General features: G+C 37.9%; 1 protein-coding gene and 1 non-coding gene across 2 annotated transcripts; one reads left to right on the top strand and one right to left on the bottom strand.

Annotated features, from left to right (window-relative positions):
• Positions 1 to 1,121: 1,121 nt before the first annotated feature.
• Positions 1,122 to 1,194, bottom strand: trnav-uac. Its single transcript has one exon. It is a non-coding gene; the product is annotated as a tRNA-Val (tRNA).
• A 669-nt stretch (positions 1,195 to 1,863) lies between these two features.
• Positions 1,864 to 17,033, top strand: st6gal1 (ST6 beta-galactosamide alpha-2,6-sialyltranferase 1). Its single transcript, XM_036589058.1, has 8 exons — positions 1,864 to 2,192; positions 6,437 to 6,643; positions 6,831 to 7,202; positions 10,010 to 10,274; positions 12,753 to 12,850; positions 12,961 to 13,062; positions 14,974 to 15,148; positions 16,265 to 17,033. The coding sequence occupies exons 1-8, from the start codon at positions 2,181 to 2,183 to the stop codon at positions 16,540 to 16,542; spliced, it is 1,509 nt and encodes a 502-aa protein (XP_036444951.1). The 5' UTR covers positions 1,864 to 2,180; the 3' UTR covers positions 16,543 to 17,033.
• Positions 17,034 to 17,893: the final 860 nt, after the last annotated feature.

The raw sequence follows: 17,893 nt of genomic DNA, 5'->3' as shown, positions 1-17,893 counted from the left end.
ATATATTATTTTCATTTCCATTTAATCCTACAGAAAGTTTTAGAAGTTTGAAAAATTTAAAACAGAAAAGTTCTGAGAGTTAAAATGATGATTTCTAGGCCACTATGCAAATTTAAGCAAATTATTGAACTGACCATGTCCAGGCCTTTGTACAAAAATGTAATATGTATAAGGCACTTCAGGTTTTTCATGTTGTTTACAGCTCGGTTTCACTGTATTAAAATCACTGTTTTGCATGAGGACATGCTACTTGGCAGTCTTTCATTTTGAAATTAAATTTGTATTGTTCTGAGTCAAACCAATCTGTGTTATATGTGATCGGAGCTCTGTAGAATCGGGACATTTTAACCGATAAAACACTGAAAAGAAAGAAAGAAAGAACCTGAGAATGTGTTACTTTTACTTTTAGATGGGCTCAAAACTAACAGTGTCACTGGTGAGATTAAGTCAACAAAGATACTGTCCCTCATGCTCATCTACGTCATAATAACGTCAGCAAGCGTCGCTCTCAGTCAGGCCAGAGACCTTCCAAATGGTCATCTGTCACCCAGTTATACGATGACAGAAATACCCAGTTCCAGCTCCTGAACCACAGGCTGCCACCATGTCTGGTAGGATAGACTGGAGATGGGCATAAACAAGTCCTTACCTCATGTCATAGTGCACTTCTCAAGGAACATGTCACAAGCCAAAGAACTATATTTCCTAGAAATACATTCTTAAGAAAAATATTCTACATTAAAAAATTGTAAATTGATTATGGGAAATAACCTACATCCCTTCACTACAAGCACTGAAATTTGACCACAGTGGAAAAATCATTTTCTTGTCTTACTGTTAATTAACCCTCTAGCATTATTATATGTAATTAAACAAGCTTTACTTTATTATTAATAATAATAATAAATAATAACAATAATAATAATTCCCTCTTTGCCAGCCCAAGACAAAGGTACAAGAGTGGAGAGATGACACAGGAAGAGAACAATGGAAAGCATATTTCTCCTGGAGCTGATATAAATTACTATGCACATGTATTAAACATAATTACAAGTGCACATAAGTTTGTAGCGAACACAATTTCATTTTAAAACACAGTAAAATATCGAGTGAAAAACATCTGGTTCCACTGGGGCTCGAACCCAGGACCTTCTGCGTGTAAAGCAGACGTGATAACCGCTACACTATGGAACCAGCTGCCTACAAACCGCAGTCATGTCTAGATAAATACACTGGTTCCGGACCTGGTAGCCGAGAACAAGCCATTTCTTAAATTTTACCATTTTTTATATGTTAGTAACAATTAGCGAATTTATATTTCTGTAGATGTTTAAATAGAAACGGCTACCAAGGCATGAAGAGGATGATGGCGTATGTAGCATTAGCTCCCCCAGCTCTGTGTCTTTATTCAGAGAGCTGTTGCCGTAAGAGTGATATTTTAAGTAACGTTACCGCCGCGTATTTATCTGAAACAAAATACAGCGAACTAATCCGCACTGCGGTGCAGTAAAAGAATGTCCTTAAATAAATGTGATTCAGTTCATAGCAGCACACTGCATGGACAAAATGCAGTTACGTTCGTTTAAGAACACGAATGATTTAACGTGTCTAATTAATCCTAAAATAAATTTCAGCCCATCTTTGACAGAGTACAGCCAGCTCTGTGTCGAGAGCAAAATCCTTCCATCCTGGGTGGCTTTTTCCTCAGATTTCTACCCGCTCCAGGTAAAAGAGGGGATTCCTACAGAGCAGACCACCTCAACGCTGAGAGACACCATCCTGCAGGATTAAGACAGCCGCCCGCAATCTTGTGTTTGCTCTCTTTCAGTCTGCCAATCAGCAAACGCAGACGGATGAGAGGTAAATAAATATGGCGGATTTCCACCACGCAGCATAATAAGCAGATAATGACCGTAAGATAAGGGAAAACATCACTTCGCGAGGAAAATCAGCACGTAAACTCGTCACGTTTTCTTTTTTTTATTATTAACGGCGCACGAATATCACGACTTGCACTCTACTCAGTAAATGAATGGGTCTTTCTATTCTAATAACACCCACTGGACCAGCCAATATATTTTTAAAAATCAGTAAGCGGGAGGTCTGTATGGAGACAAAAACATAAACAACGGTGATGGGACTAAAGTAGCTCATCTTGGAGAAAACGACGTCAGAAGAAGATGGGATACAAGGTAAGAGCAGTCTTATCATCAGCACAGCTCCGCATGCACACAGAATTTGCTGCATTTCCCTACGGCTGAACAATGCGTGTCACATGCTTCGACACATTTTACATCCTTTTCGGACTGTCGTTTTTCCTGTTTAGGCACAGGTAGATCATATTTGCATCTCTCACTGCGGTTACTGGTATCATAAAGTAGACAATGATGCGTTTCTCATTCAAAAACAATGAGATTATTGAATTTCATATGCGGCAGGCTCGTTTTTGTCACTGATGCAAATTCTGAAGCTGCAACAAATTCATCTGACGGTTCATCCACAAACGTGCACTGATGGATTAGAGGCAGAATGCGGCATTAGGCCGGTGTAACACTGACTCATTCAGAGGGCTGAGAGCAAATCTCGGTCCATTACGCTCCTTATTCTGACTGTAAGACAGGCCTGCGGTCCTCTGAGCATCCACATCGCATGGATCCACTCAAACCATCTCTCCAGTGCTAGTGTTTTATGTGTTGTATAAGTCCTGAGAGCCAGAACGGTAATTATAATCAAGATAATTTCAAAAATCGAAACACTGTCGATTTAAATTTGCATCGTTGATGTGCCCCCTCACTCTCCTCTGAGGGTCTCTAATTTGCCATCCGTGGAAACCACGATAGTTGACACAGCACCATACATTATTTTCATTTCCATTTAATCCTACAGAAAGTTTTAGAAGTTTGAAAAATTTAACACAAAGAAAAGTTATGAGAAGTAAAATGATGATTTCTAGGCCACTATGCAAATTTAAGCAAATTATTGAACTGACCATGTCCAGGCCTTTGTACAAAAATGTAATATGTATAAGGCACTTCAGGTTTTTCATGTTGTTTACAGCTCGGTTTCACTGTATTAAGATCACTGTTTTGCATGAGGACATGCTACTTGGCAGTCTTTCATTTCGAAATAAAATTGTATTGTTCTGAGCCAAACCAATCTGTGTTATATGTGATTGGAGCTCTGTAGAATCGGGACATTTTAACCCATAAAACACTGAAGAAATCAAGAACCTGAAAATGTGTTACTTTTACTCCCCTATTTATAATGTAATTAGAATAGACTGTAATATAACTATAATAGGTTTTAATGTAGGTGGAATAGCCTGTAATGTATCTGCTCTTTTTGTGATTCACCGTGCTGTGACTAACATGACTAACATGATGACCCACATGCATGTTTGCAAAGCATGTCATAGGATATTTCTAACATAAAGCTGATATAAATTAGGGAAACATGCTTGTACAGTATTCCAGCAAACTGATTCATATGATCAGTGCACTCTAGAAACCCTGAATCAGCTTTTAGTTTGTATGTCGTTTGTAATCTGTCATCCACCATCAATGCAGTGATGTATGACTGAGGTTCCTAAAATCAATGAAAGGGTTTAAAACAGCATATAATGCAGATTCGTAGCTCCATATGACAGTAAACAAATAAAACAGTTTTTCTTTTATAAATAAAAGTTTTCTCATGAAATGTTGAAGGGGGATGTTTAGCAGTACACACAGGTTTCTACAGCACATTGATGATATACAGCAGAACCATAGCCAACTTTGTTCAGTAACATCAATATGTTCTCTGTGCACCCATTAATGTGTCCACTGACAGTCACAGGAACCGAGGGTTAGATCTTGCACATTTCAGATGCTGCAGTGCTGATCAAATTAGTTGTTTGTTTGTTCAGATCATTTAACGCAACTTGAAGAAAAACACCTACAGAGAGAGATGTGAAATAATAGGAACTACTTTCAACTCAGGAAATACATTAATAAGTATTAATAAGTGTGGATGAACTGTAACTAGTTACATTAGGTTTCATGCACTTGTTTTGATTTTGTATTTTCAAACCATAGACCTTTTTACTTCTTCTGTATTTGTGAGTTACTCAGTTACATTTCAGTCATTAACACTCCATTATGAATTCTTTTGTTGATTTCACTGTATTATGACAGCAGCTGGCCTGCTTTGTGATTGGTCACACCATTGACATTTGTACTAAGACGTTTTGTTGCAGCTGAGCTGGTACTCACTAATAGTTATTTCTTTTACTTGAGCCATTATTTCATGGAAGTAATACTTTTGCTTGAATAAGAATGTAGGCTATTCAGTCAACCTCTGAAATGATCACAACCTTTGTTTTTCAAGTCACCTAAGACTTCACCTGCATTGTCCAGATAACATAATCTTTGTTTGTGATCTTGTTATATTCCTGTTCAATTTCAATCAACTTTTGTCTCCTGTTTCCATATCATTGCTATCAGGAAAAACACATTTTGATGAATTACATTTTTTTTTACATAATTTAGATTTTATTAATTAAATGCAATAATTAGTATTAATAATCAAATACGATTTATTGTTAGCTTACATAAAAAGCCCAAGACAAACACTTCCCAAAACAGTCCCAAGACTCCCAAAGGTCATTCACTGTAAAGAGTAACCGTCATCATCATCATCATCAGTTCAAAGACAAACCTGATGAAACTGTAACTGCTTTTATGTATGAATTTTCCAATAAAAGTGAACTAGTTTAATGCTTTTTGGGATCCTAAGTGCAAGAGAATAGAACCTCAGAGGAATCAAATGTGAATGAACTGAAAAGGCTTGTAACATGCCTCAAAATAAAACTACATGCTGACCTGGCTGACCATGTTTTGAACACATTCACACTGCATGTGCAATGAAGCTCAAACTTTATCACTTTGAATCTGTTGTCCTGTTCTACTGCATTGTTGTTATTATTATTATTATTATTATTATTATTATTATCACATCCAACTAATCTAATAAAGGGCTTTATAATGAGGAAAACAATTGAGTCAGATATGTTTGAACTTGAACCCTTATTGACAGCTGTTTGTAGTTATTGATGTTTGCGTGACAGATACACAGTGTAACCCTATACTACTTACACAGACTAGTCTAGCCCTTGATCTGTTTATCTTTAAATGTAGGGGTGTACATTTTCCTACGCTTACAACCATTTCATAATGCGTACAAATTAAATGCACCAATATAACAGGAATATTACACACACCATCCAAACCTCATACAGAAGTTAGGTTATGCACCACAGATATAAGGGCACTACCATTTTGTTAGTGCTACACCTCCGGTGTAGTGACAAGGCATAGCTCAGCTGCTTCTTACTTTTAGGTAAAGAGTTCCTTTAACATTTAAACAAAAATGCTCATAGCTGATGAAGAGGATTTATTTATGAAATAACAAACTTTGGCTTTATTATGGCAATGAAAAATGCCACATTTGTGTTGGAGCAGTCGCATCACATTCAATTTAGTTATTATTGTGTTGCTTTTAAGCTCAGAGTATTGTGTAACATCAAGTACAGTGCACATCTCAAACTTCATGTGCCTTCTCAGTTCTTGTGTTCTTGCAAGTTTGTTCTAAGGTAACTCCCTATTAAATACCCTTGCTTTCTGAAGAAACACTGGACGGACCGTTGTCTGCACACTTCTATAGACATATACATACACTCTTTGGTGCTACAAAGGGTTTACTGAACGATGCCATAGAAGAACCACTTTTGGTTCCCTAAATAACCATGCCTGAATAGAGATTGTCAACTTTTTAATAGCTTAAACAGCCTTCACATAATATAAAGGTTATTTACCAGTTTATGGGTTCTTCCTAGAAACTTTACATTATGTGGAGGTTCTTTCAACTTTAAAAAGGTCTTTTCTTGCTCATACATCTCATTTACAAATATGGTTCTTTAGAGATCCATTCACTGAAAGGTTCTCTTATTGAACCAAAAGTGGCTGTTCTAGGGCACTGTGCAAAGAACTCTTTTTGACATCTTTATTATATAAGAGTATAGTGTAATTGCAAGAGAAATCCATCTCTCTTATGTGTTGGAAGTATCCTACATCCTAAATCTCTTAACTCTGAGCTGAATGCTCCAATTCAATCTGGGTCATGCTACAACTTAGCATTACTGTCCATCCTCCTGAGTCCACTTATTTAATCTGTTGCAATTTTCTTTATTAAATGATTGCAGTCTCTGGTCGTCCTCCCAGGATCAAGAGCTGAAGACCTAATTTCACTTACAAAGCTGTTCTAAAATAAAACCAAAATCCTTTTAACCAGCTTTTTTTTGGACATTCCACTTTTACCTTGATTTTGCCCTCAAACTTTATCACTCAACACCATTTTCCCAGAAACAAATTCACTTGCTGACTATCCCTGTCTTTCCCAGATCCCAGGCGCTGCAATGGATCGTGTAAGCCTGCTTTGGCGGTTACGGCGTCGAGCTCGTCGAGGAGCTTTGTGCATGGCATTATTTTGCATGACCATGGCTGTGTTGTATACACTGTGTGCTGAAAACAGCGTACCTGTTACTGATGCTATCTTTGGGGTGAGGGCAAGAACTCGAGCACAACCTCGGACACACTCCATTGTAAAGGTACAGGAAGGTCCTTAACCTCTTATAAATTAATGTACATGCAGATTACATTCACAGATGCTTTTATTTCAGAATAATTACAAAAGACAAAAAGCAAACTATGTAACTACTTATAAAAAAGTCATAAGAATGCATTCTATGCAATCTGTGTAACTAAGAATCATCCATGTTCACTGATCAATTACAGGTCCTGAGGGGAGTAGGAGCTAAAACCATGTACGTGGACCCTCAAAAGCTCCCAGGAGTCATTCCGGGTGACCCTCAAAAGCCTATCCCTGTCCTGTCATCCTCCACATACGCTATGGAGGGAAGCCGCAAGGACCACCCCTTCAGAAACAGAGACAGGGAGCCACATGGGCTTCTGTCCTGGCTCTTGGGCAGACCCTTAAGACGTGCCCTTGAGACTATCCTTGGAGGCAGAAGAAGAGCAGATGCAGGCGGTCTGAAAGGAGATGCAGAGTTCTTTGGACCTCATGGAGCTCTAGGAGAGATATGGGATGATGAAATGTCCAGCACTATGCTTGGAAAACGACTGAGGAAGGTGGTACAGAACTATCAGGTGAGGAGAGTTTGGGGCAGCAAGACAAAAAGAAAGTCGTCTTTTCAAAAGCAATAGTTAAAGATTTTACACAAAAAACTTAGACCATCTGTATGTCAGTCATATTGTAATACGAGCCTATTTTGTGCTGTTTGACATTTTATATTCAGTAATACATGTCCTGCAAGTTAGCCAAGGTTGGTCAGTTTAAACCTATACACAGATACAGGCCTATACTTTTTATGTATTGTCGGGACTAAGTGCGAATTCCTGCTCACTCAAAACCCCAACATACGGATGATTAAACACTAAACTGTTCTATAACTATGTTTCAGTTCTTCAATAAATCTAATCACTTGTTCTCGTCATAAACGCAAAATAAAATAAAGTTCAGTCAAAAATAAAAGAAAGTTGAATAAAAGACTTCAGCCACTGAGTTCTTTTGGAAGGAAGGAAAAGGCTTTCTTCTTTATTGAGCTTCAGGTGGCAAGATGGCTTCCGGACAACCAAATGCAAAATACATCATAGAAACATCCTTTTTTTATATCGTGTTTGGGGGCGATGAAGTAATCGCCCCCTCCCTCTCACATTGTCCTATATCATTCTGATTCCCATTATTTTGTGATTCTACACTTTATTTGGAAACCCTTATTTCCGACCGCACCTGACATTGTTTTTTTTTTTAAACTTTCCATGCTTGGCTGTACCACGCCGCCCCATCCTCTCAAGGCTATCAATTAACTCTTGCTTTATTAAACTGGCTCCAAAACTGACTTTGACTGGTTCCTTATCAGCTTACCTCACTCTTTGGGGGTCAGCTTGCCCTTACAACAATGTACACTGGCTTCTAGATGCTTCTGAATTTCAGGGACTCTCCAATGCCAAAATCCCCTAACTTACACATAGCAAAGCCTATCCTTAGTGAGAGGATTAATACACTTTGTTAATCAACTTTATGCATATAATTATGGATCTCTTAATGATTAAAATATTAATATTTTTATTAAAATACCACAGTATTTAAATATTAAACAAAAATATGAAGTTTTGAATATATGCTACTCAAACCCCTCTCCTACTCATCGCTGTGTTGAAAATTTGCCATAACAGCAGCCCCTCTATCAACAATACACTCTAAAACTGTCCGTTCTACAAATGTTAAAAATAAAATCTGTAAACAAATTGGCTAACGGGAAAAAAACATCACTGCTGCTCTCATTCATTTTCCATTCAATTATGTTTTATTTAATAGCCTAACATTAAGGCTGATTAATGTTGCCATGATTTGTTCAGAAAAATTAGTATGCAGAGTTGGACAAAGACCAGATGATAATATTACTCTGAAAATGTCTCATTCTGGTCTTGGTCTTGACTCAGTCTTGCCTCTAACAGTCTCAGCTACAATTTCTACATTTCTACAGCCAATTACTAAGAAACTACATACTTACTTAGTAAGACAGTTGCTATGGGCTAAACTGTGTGATATAGATGCTACATGTCTGAAAGTATATCCATCACAAATAAAGAAACAATCATGTAAAAATATAACTACTCATTCATCAGTCGTTTTTAATTCAAACATAGGAAATTCCTGACTTTGTGGTAATTTCATGCCTAATTTAAAGCATCTCTCATTTAAATCTTTCATTTATTAGATTAAATTACAATGGCATTGAAATCATTATAAATGCACAGCTTTTTTGTCTAATTATAATACATTTTGTAAAAATTCCAAAGGTGTATTAGTCTGTTGAAAATTTTCGGATTCGGATTCCGAAGATATTCCTATGACTTGGCAAATCAATTGTGGTGAAATTTTTACATGATGATATAGCTTCACAGTGTACTGCTTTGTAGAAAGTATTTGATGGATCCAGTATCTAAAGGTCACTTCATGCGTCTTGAGTACCAGGAATATATCTGGATAACATCAAGCCACATAAAAATGCAAGTCTAAAGGCCCCTAAGAGCCACACGTCACAGCAGTGTAAACGCATCCGTCTCTCCAAGACACATTTGACAACTGAAACTGCTCCCTATGCAGTACCTCACTGGGCACGTGATCCGTGTCTGCAACAAGATAATCATGCAGAACGCACGTGGTTGAGGACCGAATGAAACAAAATGCTTAAAGCAATATGAACAGACACCACTGCAAAACAAACCGCAGACAAAGAGGCTGAGTGGATAAACAATTGGTAATTGTTTGCATATTCCGTCCCAAACAGCAATCACATTTCAGTCCGACTAACCAGAGACGCATTTTACATGTGGCTAAAATTCTGCCAGGATACAATCCAGATACTAGTCACGTGAAGTGACCAGGTATAAACAGGGTCTGTTACCCCCCCAGGTTTGCTGATGAATGTTAGAATGCTAGAAGAATGTCCTTCCAATGTATGTTTGGCTGTACTTCAGTAGGTAAAGGACTGTAATTTGTTTTCTCTTTTTAATAACTTGTCAAGTTCACATAATACCACACAGTCTAACCAGCGTGTAAAAATCACCCAGTTTCTTTCTTTTTTATTTTGTAAACAAGCATGTGTGATCTGTGATCTGTACTGTTCCGATATAAAACTGAAATTAGACTATGATATCGCCAAAGCTGCATTTGCGTCTCTAAAGTATCCATGAGGATATTTCCATTCCTTAAAATAATCCGTTCATATAATCCTCAGGAGATTAAACAGTTGCATAAATTGTGTATCACTGAGATGATTCCACTGAAGGATAGTTCATCAGAGGACATGCATCATGTGAACTGAAAATATTTTTTTTTCTCTGGAAGTTTCCCTTCCTCTGTCTAATAATCATTTCCTCTCTTTTAGGCAATGAATAAATATGGGGTGCAACTTTCAGGATCAGAGGGTGCAACGAGACGTCATAAACTGAGTGGCCCTGAACTCCTGTGCCAACTCAAAGAGATGGTGCAAATCACCACATTAACACCAGAGATGAAACCATTTGCTGGATTTTCCTGGGCCTCCCTGCTGCCTCAACGACCCCTGACCTCAGACCTTGGTCCATTTAAAACATGTGCAGTCGTGTCATCTGCAGGCTCTCTGCGAAACTCCGGATTAGGAAAAGAAATTGGTGCATATTATTAATTTTAATTATGTATATTATACTTTATAGCTTGCATTTATGTATATATTATAGTTTCAGACAGTGCTCTGAAAGATGGGCTAGTTAAGACTGTAAAATAGTTCAACATAAGGTCAAAACGTCAAATTCACAAAACTAAAACAGCCTAAATACAAAACAGTATCTTTATCATAAAGGATTATATGACAAGCCCCATGATTAACCTGCTAATTTAAAGCCTAAAGATCAGCACAGCTTTAATTCAACTATGCTCTTTCTACCATGGGATTTCATTTTTGTCATCAGTATAGAAGTGAGGGGACAAAATCTAAAGATATGTAGAACCTCTGTTACCCAGGCGCAGCAAAAACATACTTCTTGAACTTGGTTGTGCCTTTAAAAAAACTGCTTGCACTGAAGGCCAACACAAAGATTATACAGGACAGCGTAAGGAGGACAGACAGTTAACAGCTGGTTAACTCTTTAGAATTAGTAAGATTTCTGCATGAATGGCTGCTAAAATGTGATACAATCCTCCCCTAATATAATGGACGAAGAAATCTTAATTATCAAACAACAGACTCAATGCTTTACATTGAACAAAAGGTTTAAGTAATCAGGGCCACTGATGGAATAAGTATGTGGACATTTAGCTTAACAGCTTCTAGAAAAGCAGATAACTGGAGTCAGGTGTCACAGTCAATCCAGTCATATTTTTGAGTATTTAACATGCTCTGCCATAAAAAATTCATTACCTGCTACTCCCAGATCAGAAATCTGTTTCTGAAGGGCCTTATCAAAAGATGGGAAGATTACAAAAGGATTTCTGAGAACTTGGTTTTTCATCAGCCCATATGCGAATTCCCTAGGGCTATACATCTTATAATAATCACTGCAAGAGTCATAAAACCCTCAGACCACTGACAGCGAGACATTTACTATGTACATCTGTGAAAGTAGCGTTAATGAGGCCGGAAGTGACTGAATTTCAATTGTGCCTGGGGCAGCGGCATGATATGAGCGATCTGAGTAATGCGTCGAATTTGAGCTCAGGTATTGGCTTGCCTGGCTATGCTTAGGTCAGAATGTCCGTTGGCAACAAATCAGAAGCCGCAAGAGTAATGATGAGAAATGGAATTGCAGGCAGCATATATGCATGTTTTATTTAAGGGGGGCTACGCTAAGGATCTTGCACTTAATAACATTAGTTTAAAACAATATTTTTGGGACGTTGCTACACAGGAAACCCCTCATTCAAAACCTTGCTGTCTGTTGAATACAAAAGACCACCTGGATGTGGTAAATGCTACCTTTTGGTAAATGTATAGCGTGTTATGTTAAGAGAAAACAAAACACTGCATATCAACATAAAAACATTAACTGTGAAGCTTGTCAAAGAGAGTATAACCACTCAGAGCTGCTTTGCTGCCTCAGGGCCTAAATGGCAATCATTGAGGTGCTAATTAATTCCAAGTTGTATCAGAAAGGTCTACAGCAGGTTCTCAATGATGATCAAGACTACTACAGAGGTTGCTTACTCAAACAGAAGAAATGTTGTGGCCAAGTCAGAGTAATGACTTTAGTGCTACTGAAATGAAGTAGGGTTTTCAAGCAGAACTTCACATACATGAAGTGAAATGGTTTAAAATAGAAAAAGGTAATGAAACTATTAAACACAGACATAAATAAAAATACCTTTGTCTAACTGCTGCACAGCATTGATGAGCAACTACAGATAGCATTTGTTTCAGCAATAAAGTTTTACATACTTTTTTCTATCAATTACCTTTACTGATATATAAAAATTCCCGATGCTCAATAAAGAGAAATAATAAAGAAACCCAGGCAATTCCTTTCTCACATTTTTTAACACGGAAGGGTTTGCATTCAGAAAAGACCAAATAATGTCCCCAAATCACAATGCTTGCTGATAACTTTTAAACATGGATCCATGATGGTATGAGAAGCCAACCTTGGAAAGACATTAGATCTGATGCTTGACCTGCATAGTCACATAACCCAAGAAATGTGAGGTCTTCCTAAAGGTGCAGTGTGTAAGTTTTGGTGGGATATATTAGCAGAAATGAAAACCTCATCAACAAAGAAGCGAAAACATGAAGCAAAACAAAATTGGGACAGGCGAAATCAGAAAACCTGACAGCCACTGTAGGTGCTATTACACGCTTGGAAACGGAGGGGTGAGGGAGGAGTATTTGGTTGTTTGCAATCTGCAGCCTCACCACTAGATGCCACTAAATCTAATACACTTCACCTTTAAAGGAAGGAGTCTGTCCTGCTAAGTAAATTCATTATTCCAAAAAGAATTAAAGCTGTTCTGAAGGCATACGGTGGCTCTACTCTTTTTCAGGTGCTTGACTGATACTGATAGTTCCAAAAGTATTTAAATAATTATATTAAGCAAGACTATAATTAATAATTCTTAAGCACAATAAAATGCAAATGTCTTTGAAAATACTGTTTTTCCAGATTCTCATGATGCAGTCGTAAGATTCAATGCTGCACCCACTGCTGGCTTTGAGAAAGATGTGGGCTCTAAAACTACAGTACGCTTGATCAATTCCCAGGTATTTATAAACCTTCAAAACATGCATAGAAAGTTAAGGGAAAAAAACAACTATTCACTACAGCGTAACAATACAGAATAACAGCTAATGACAGTTTTATTCATTTTAAGGTGATGGCATCAGAAGATCATCATTTCCTCTCCAGTTCTTTATACAGTACTGGGATTTTAGTAGCCTGGGATCCTGCACCTTACTCTTCAGACCTTAATGAGGTAAACCGTGGCATTCTCCTTGTCTGTGTAACTTTCCACTATGTTATAAATTCAGAGTATTCTCAATGTCAGTTTATATTTTTACTGTATTTCTAAAAGGCATTTTTCCATCAGAAATTCATAATCATAGAGTGAATATTTGATCTAACAAGTGTAGTACTTTCAGGTGATTCCTTCTTAGTAATTTCTTCCAGTAGAGCTAGTTATCTAAATGCCATGGCCTGGAAGGCTGCAGGAGATTCCCAATGTCTTTATTGTAACTACTGCTACATGCTTCTGCCACTTTCATAAAATACCTGAATACCTCACCAGCAGCAAGTATGTGCATGTAGCAGTAGCTGCGGCAGAGGCTGCAGAAGGATATGATATTTAGCTAGCTAGTCGTTCTGGATGAAATTCTGACAAGAACGTAACATAAGTAGTTATGAGTTGTTCAGATATTATATAAAAAACTGCTTGACATGAACTTTCAGTTTCAACCTCTGAAACATTTTTTGGCTTCATGTTTTTTTTTTCCCCTTCTGCAATCACATAGCCTTCACTAGGCTTTGGACCAAGATATAGATATAGATATGTCCAAGATATAGTCCAAACTGCATGTGTTCATATTAGGAGGTAGTAGCAGACTGCAGCATCTTCTCAATCATATTCAGTCAATAATATCATCTAAACCTATGCAGCCTAACAAGTCTTTCTGTACTACCATAATGGCTGTGCTCCTCATCCTTGTGTGTAGACGGCATAACGTAGGGAAGGACGTTGTGTGTTTGTCTCTTGCATCACCACACTGTTTTAGACAGTCATTAAAACACAGCGTTTTTGTTAGCAGATGGCTGAGCTATCATTGTCTTGCATTCAGTGTGACTGGCTGGCCCAAGGAAAGACAACATTGCAGAACATCTGCTTTTTGTCTGCTGCTGCCTTTCTTATTTTAGTTTCCTCCTGCACAGTTCTCTCCATGGAATCATGGGTGGGAAGTGTGTAAACAGTGGCAGGTGTCCAGTATTCAGATTACTCTCTGGCCTTCAGGAGGGTCTCCTCAAGACATGCACAGAGTTATGGCATTTTCCACCATGCAGTATGGTACAGGACAGTACGTTTACAATTTCAAGGCCTAAATTATCTGTAGCATGATCAAGTAGTTGTATCCGTTTCCCAGTGCACAACAGAATCATGAAACTAGGCTGGTTTCTTTGGCTTGCATGGTCACATGTAAACACAAACAACAGTAAAGGAAAAGGAGCTTCAAGTTCAGATTTACCCTTTACTTGCAGTTTGGTTTTATGTGATGGTCTGCAGTATTTCCAGCTTCACCTATGTCTTACATCTTGGCACACTTTGTACCCCAGTAAGAAGGCTAACCAAATTCTGTACAGGTACTCATGTACTTTGCACCTGTGCTGGTCTCTATGTGCGTGTTTCTGGGTCCATAGCTCGATAGCCTTGCTGCAAAACCCTTTATACCAGTACACTGTGATACTGACATTCTGTGCTTCTAAGTTTCAGCAATATTTTTAGTTAAATACTTGCTAGATAATGAGCATTAAATGCATGATACAATTCTCATAAAATAGCCCTATCCTTGTTGTCATGCAGTTTGTTTTCAATTTTTCATTCTATATTGTGAAATCTTCTCTGGTATCCAAGGCCATGACAATTAACTGACATGTATGTTATTTGCTATGCGATTCAAATTGTTTTGAAGGAACAGTTCAAAATCTGTGAAAAATAAATATTACATTTCTCTGCGTAAAGTAGCGCTACACAGGAAGCATTGGGTCATTAACTTTATTAAGACAATCTTACATATGGTCTGTCACCATGACATATTTAGATGATATCAGGGTAGTGAATTTTATTAGTAGCATTCTCCACTATTTTCCACTCAGAATCTTACCTTTTATGTTTCAGTGGTACAACAAGACAGATTACCCAATATTTAAACAATATCAGCGCTACCGACGGCTACACCCTCAACAGCCTTTTTATATCCTACATCCCAGTGTGGAGTGGCAATTATGGAGACGGGTACAAGACAATATGGGTGAGCCTATCCAAAAGAACCCACCATCTTCAGGCCTATTAGGTAGGTGATGTTGAATTTTACTCAAACAACTAAAATATCATTGACATAAAAAGACAAACATGTGAAGAGGTTTGATTACTTTGAAACATTTCATATTTATATAAAATTGCTGACATGTTGACAGTTTATTAAATGATTATATATTTATAAACATTAAGACTGTAGCTGCGTTCCAATGCCTACGCTGCATTTCTCGGTCACTATATCATAGAAGTCTGTTCCAAATTGACCCCTCATAAACAGCCTTGAAATGCTGCCTACATTCGGAGTGATTTCTCCTGATATTGCAGAGTGAGCCGTGGCCCTGGGTCAATATGGGAGGCGCGTGAATTGAATTTGTTCAACCAATCACAAAATTCATGCTATGACATCACCACATGTGACTAGTTTACTTTTTATTTATTTAGTTTGGTTAGTTAATGTCTGTTAGCTACTGCAATGCTAGGTAGTTAAGCAATCTGGCTACCCTATAGGTAAGCCTGATTACTCATTTAATGCCCTTTTAATACTGTTAAAATTTAGCTTGGAACAATTTCCAACATTTTTTCATACATCTGAAGTGACAAAGTTATAGAAGTTGAGCTTTTAGCCTGTTTGCAGCCTGTTTGTTAGCATGTTATGTAGTCCCAAGAACATCATCCAATCTTGATCTGGGGGCATCATGCAGTTGTGCTGACCCAGGGATGAACTTTGTAAATGGTTGAACAAATTCAATTTAAGCACCTCCCCTTCTAAACCCAGGGCCACACCTCACTCTGCAACATCAGGACGACCCTCCATTTTCTCTCTCCAGTTCCCTCACGAGTTTCGCGCTGCTCTGGTGATGTCACCACACCTCCTTGTTAGGACTGTTCCATTTGTGTGACCAGTAGGCTACTAAGGAGGAGTCTTCATAAGACAGTCCTATTGAGGACCCGCACTACCTCAGCGGCAGCCCGAGGCTTTGGAACGCAGCTAATGTGAGGAATTATATCTAAACCCACTAAATTGAGGTTCACAGATAAAGGGTCTGCATACATCTAAATTTAAATCAATTTGTGTAAATGTAGGGGTTGCTTTAAGAACCAAGGGGTTACTCTCACTAGTCCTGTAAAGAGATCTTCTGTTTCACTCCAGGGACAGTACTGATGATGTCACTTTGTGATGTGGTTCATGTGTATGAATTCTTGCCATCGCGTCGCAAAACCGAGCTCTGCCACTACTACCAGCGCTTCAGTGATGCAGCCTGCACACTGGGTGCCTACCACCCACTGCTCTATGAGAAGAACTTGGTGAAGAGGATGAACCAGGGTTCTGACCGAGACATCTACACTCATGGCAGAGTCACTTTGCCTGGATTCAGCACTTTTAACTGCACCCACACTTTCACTTCTTCCACTTTTTCAAAGACATAAACTAAAGACTGCGTTTACTCAACTTAGAATTCAGAATGTAACGGTATTAACGGTGCATGATTCATTGTATGATCACTACAGCCCACTCTAAACAAGTGGACCTACACCGCTCTCAGGATGTGTGTAGGAAGCTCTGTAAACTGTAAGTATTTTTAGTCATTAGTAAGCGGTTAATGAAATTCCTAAAAGGTATGATCACCACTTGTTTACCTTCTCTAGTCCAAAGAAGTGTAACCTTGTCTTGTATTCAATCCTTGGACGAGTAAGTGCTAAACAACTGTAAGATATAGACACCAAACTGCTTTACTTCTTAGTTGAATAACCACAAATAGCTGTATAAGTAAATTATGGTGAAGTACACAACACTGCAGTTTTTTATAGCTGCAGTAATAATCATCATGTGTAAGAAGGAAACATTTAATAGACTAATTTACCCAGGTTCACTTTTGATCTTGTAATTGCCAAATTTCAGTTTCTTGGTAACTTCACAAATTGCTACCCAGTTACAGTTTTCATTTGATCTGACAGAACGGATCTATTAGGCTACTTAAAAGAGAATGCAAGCCTATCTATTTCAAAACGTTCCAAACCGATCTCTATAAATTAGGCCTATAATTTTTAAATATCTGACAATCAAGCACCTAAATTCACTGACAATTACAACTGAAAAGCTACATATCACCACTGGTGGCCAAAAAAATTAAAATAATGCAGAGTGCTGAATACTGACTAAAGCTCACTAAACCTCACTGCCACTCCCCATAATAACCTGACTCATAAACTGATCAATTGTGACTTTTATATTTGAATTAAATATTACATACAAGTAGCATGGAAACAGTACTTGCAAATAGGGGCCTACTTACCTTTGTATGCACACTCACACTGCTATGATGTCTCTTTAAAGGGAAATTCCACTAACATCTTACAGGTTTACATGTTCACATTTATGACATCAGAAATACGTTCTATGAATGTAGCAAAATGCATTGCTGAAGACAGTACAGAAACAAAAGAACACAAAATCTATAGCAGATAAATGGCAATGCAAAACTGGCCACATAAACTGTTTCAACATGCAAGATATACACCATAATCTGTAATCATGTATTGTTGCTATTGTTGATCCACAGCTATATAGCTAGCTCGGCTATATTGCCATTTCCTGGTCTAACAGAACAGTTCAGATTCAGAGCAGAACATTAGACTTTACTGCTATCCATTGTGGTGCTTGGTTCCTGGGTGTTTGGATTAACAGAATGCTAAGACTAAAGGAGTGATGTTTTGTTAGTTTCCATCCTCAGTTATTTCATCTCTAAAATCCTACATAGTATCTTGCATGCAGTACTAT

This window comes from Colossoma macropomum, unplaced genomic scaffold (assembly GCF_904425465.1).
Source record: "Colossoma macropomum unplaced genomic scaffold, Colossoma_macropomum, whole genome shotgun sequence".
Taxonomy (NCBI): domain Eukaryota; kingdom Metazoa; phylum Chordata; class Actinopteri; order Characiformes; family Serrasalmidae; genus Colossoma; species Colossoma macropomum.
Note: the sequence above shows the minus strand (reverse complement) of the source record. Positions and strands in the feature narration are given on the sequence as shown.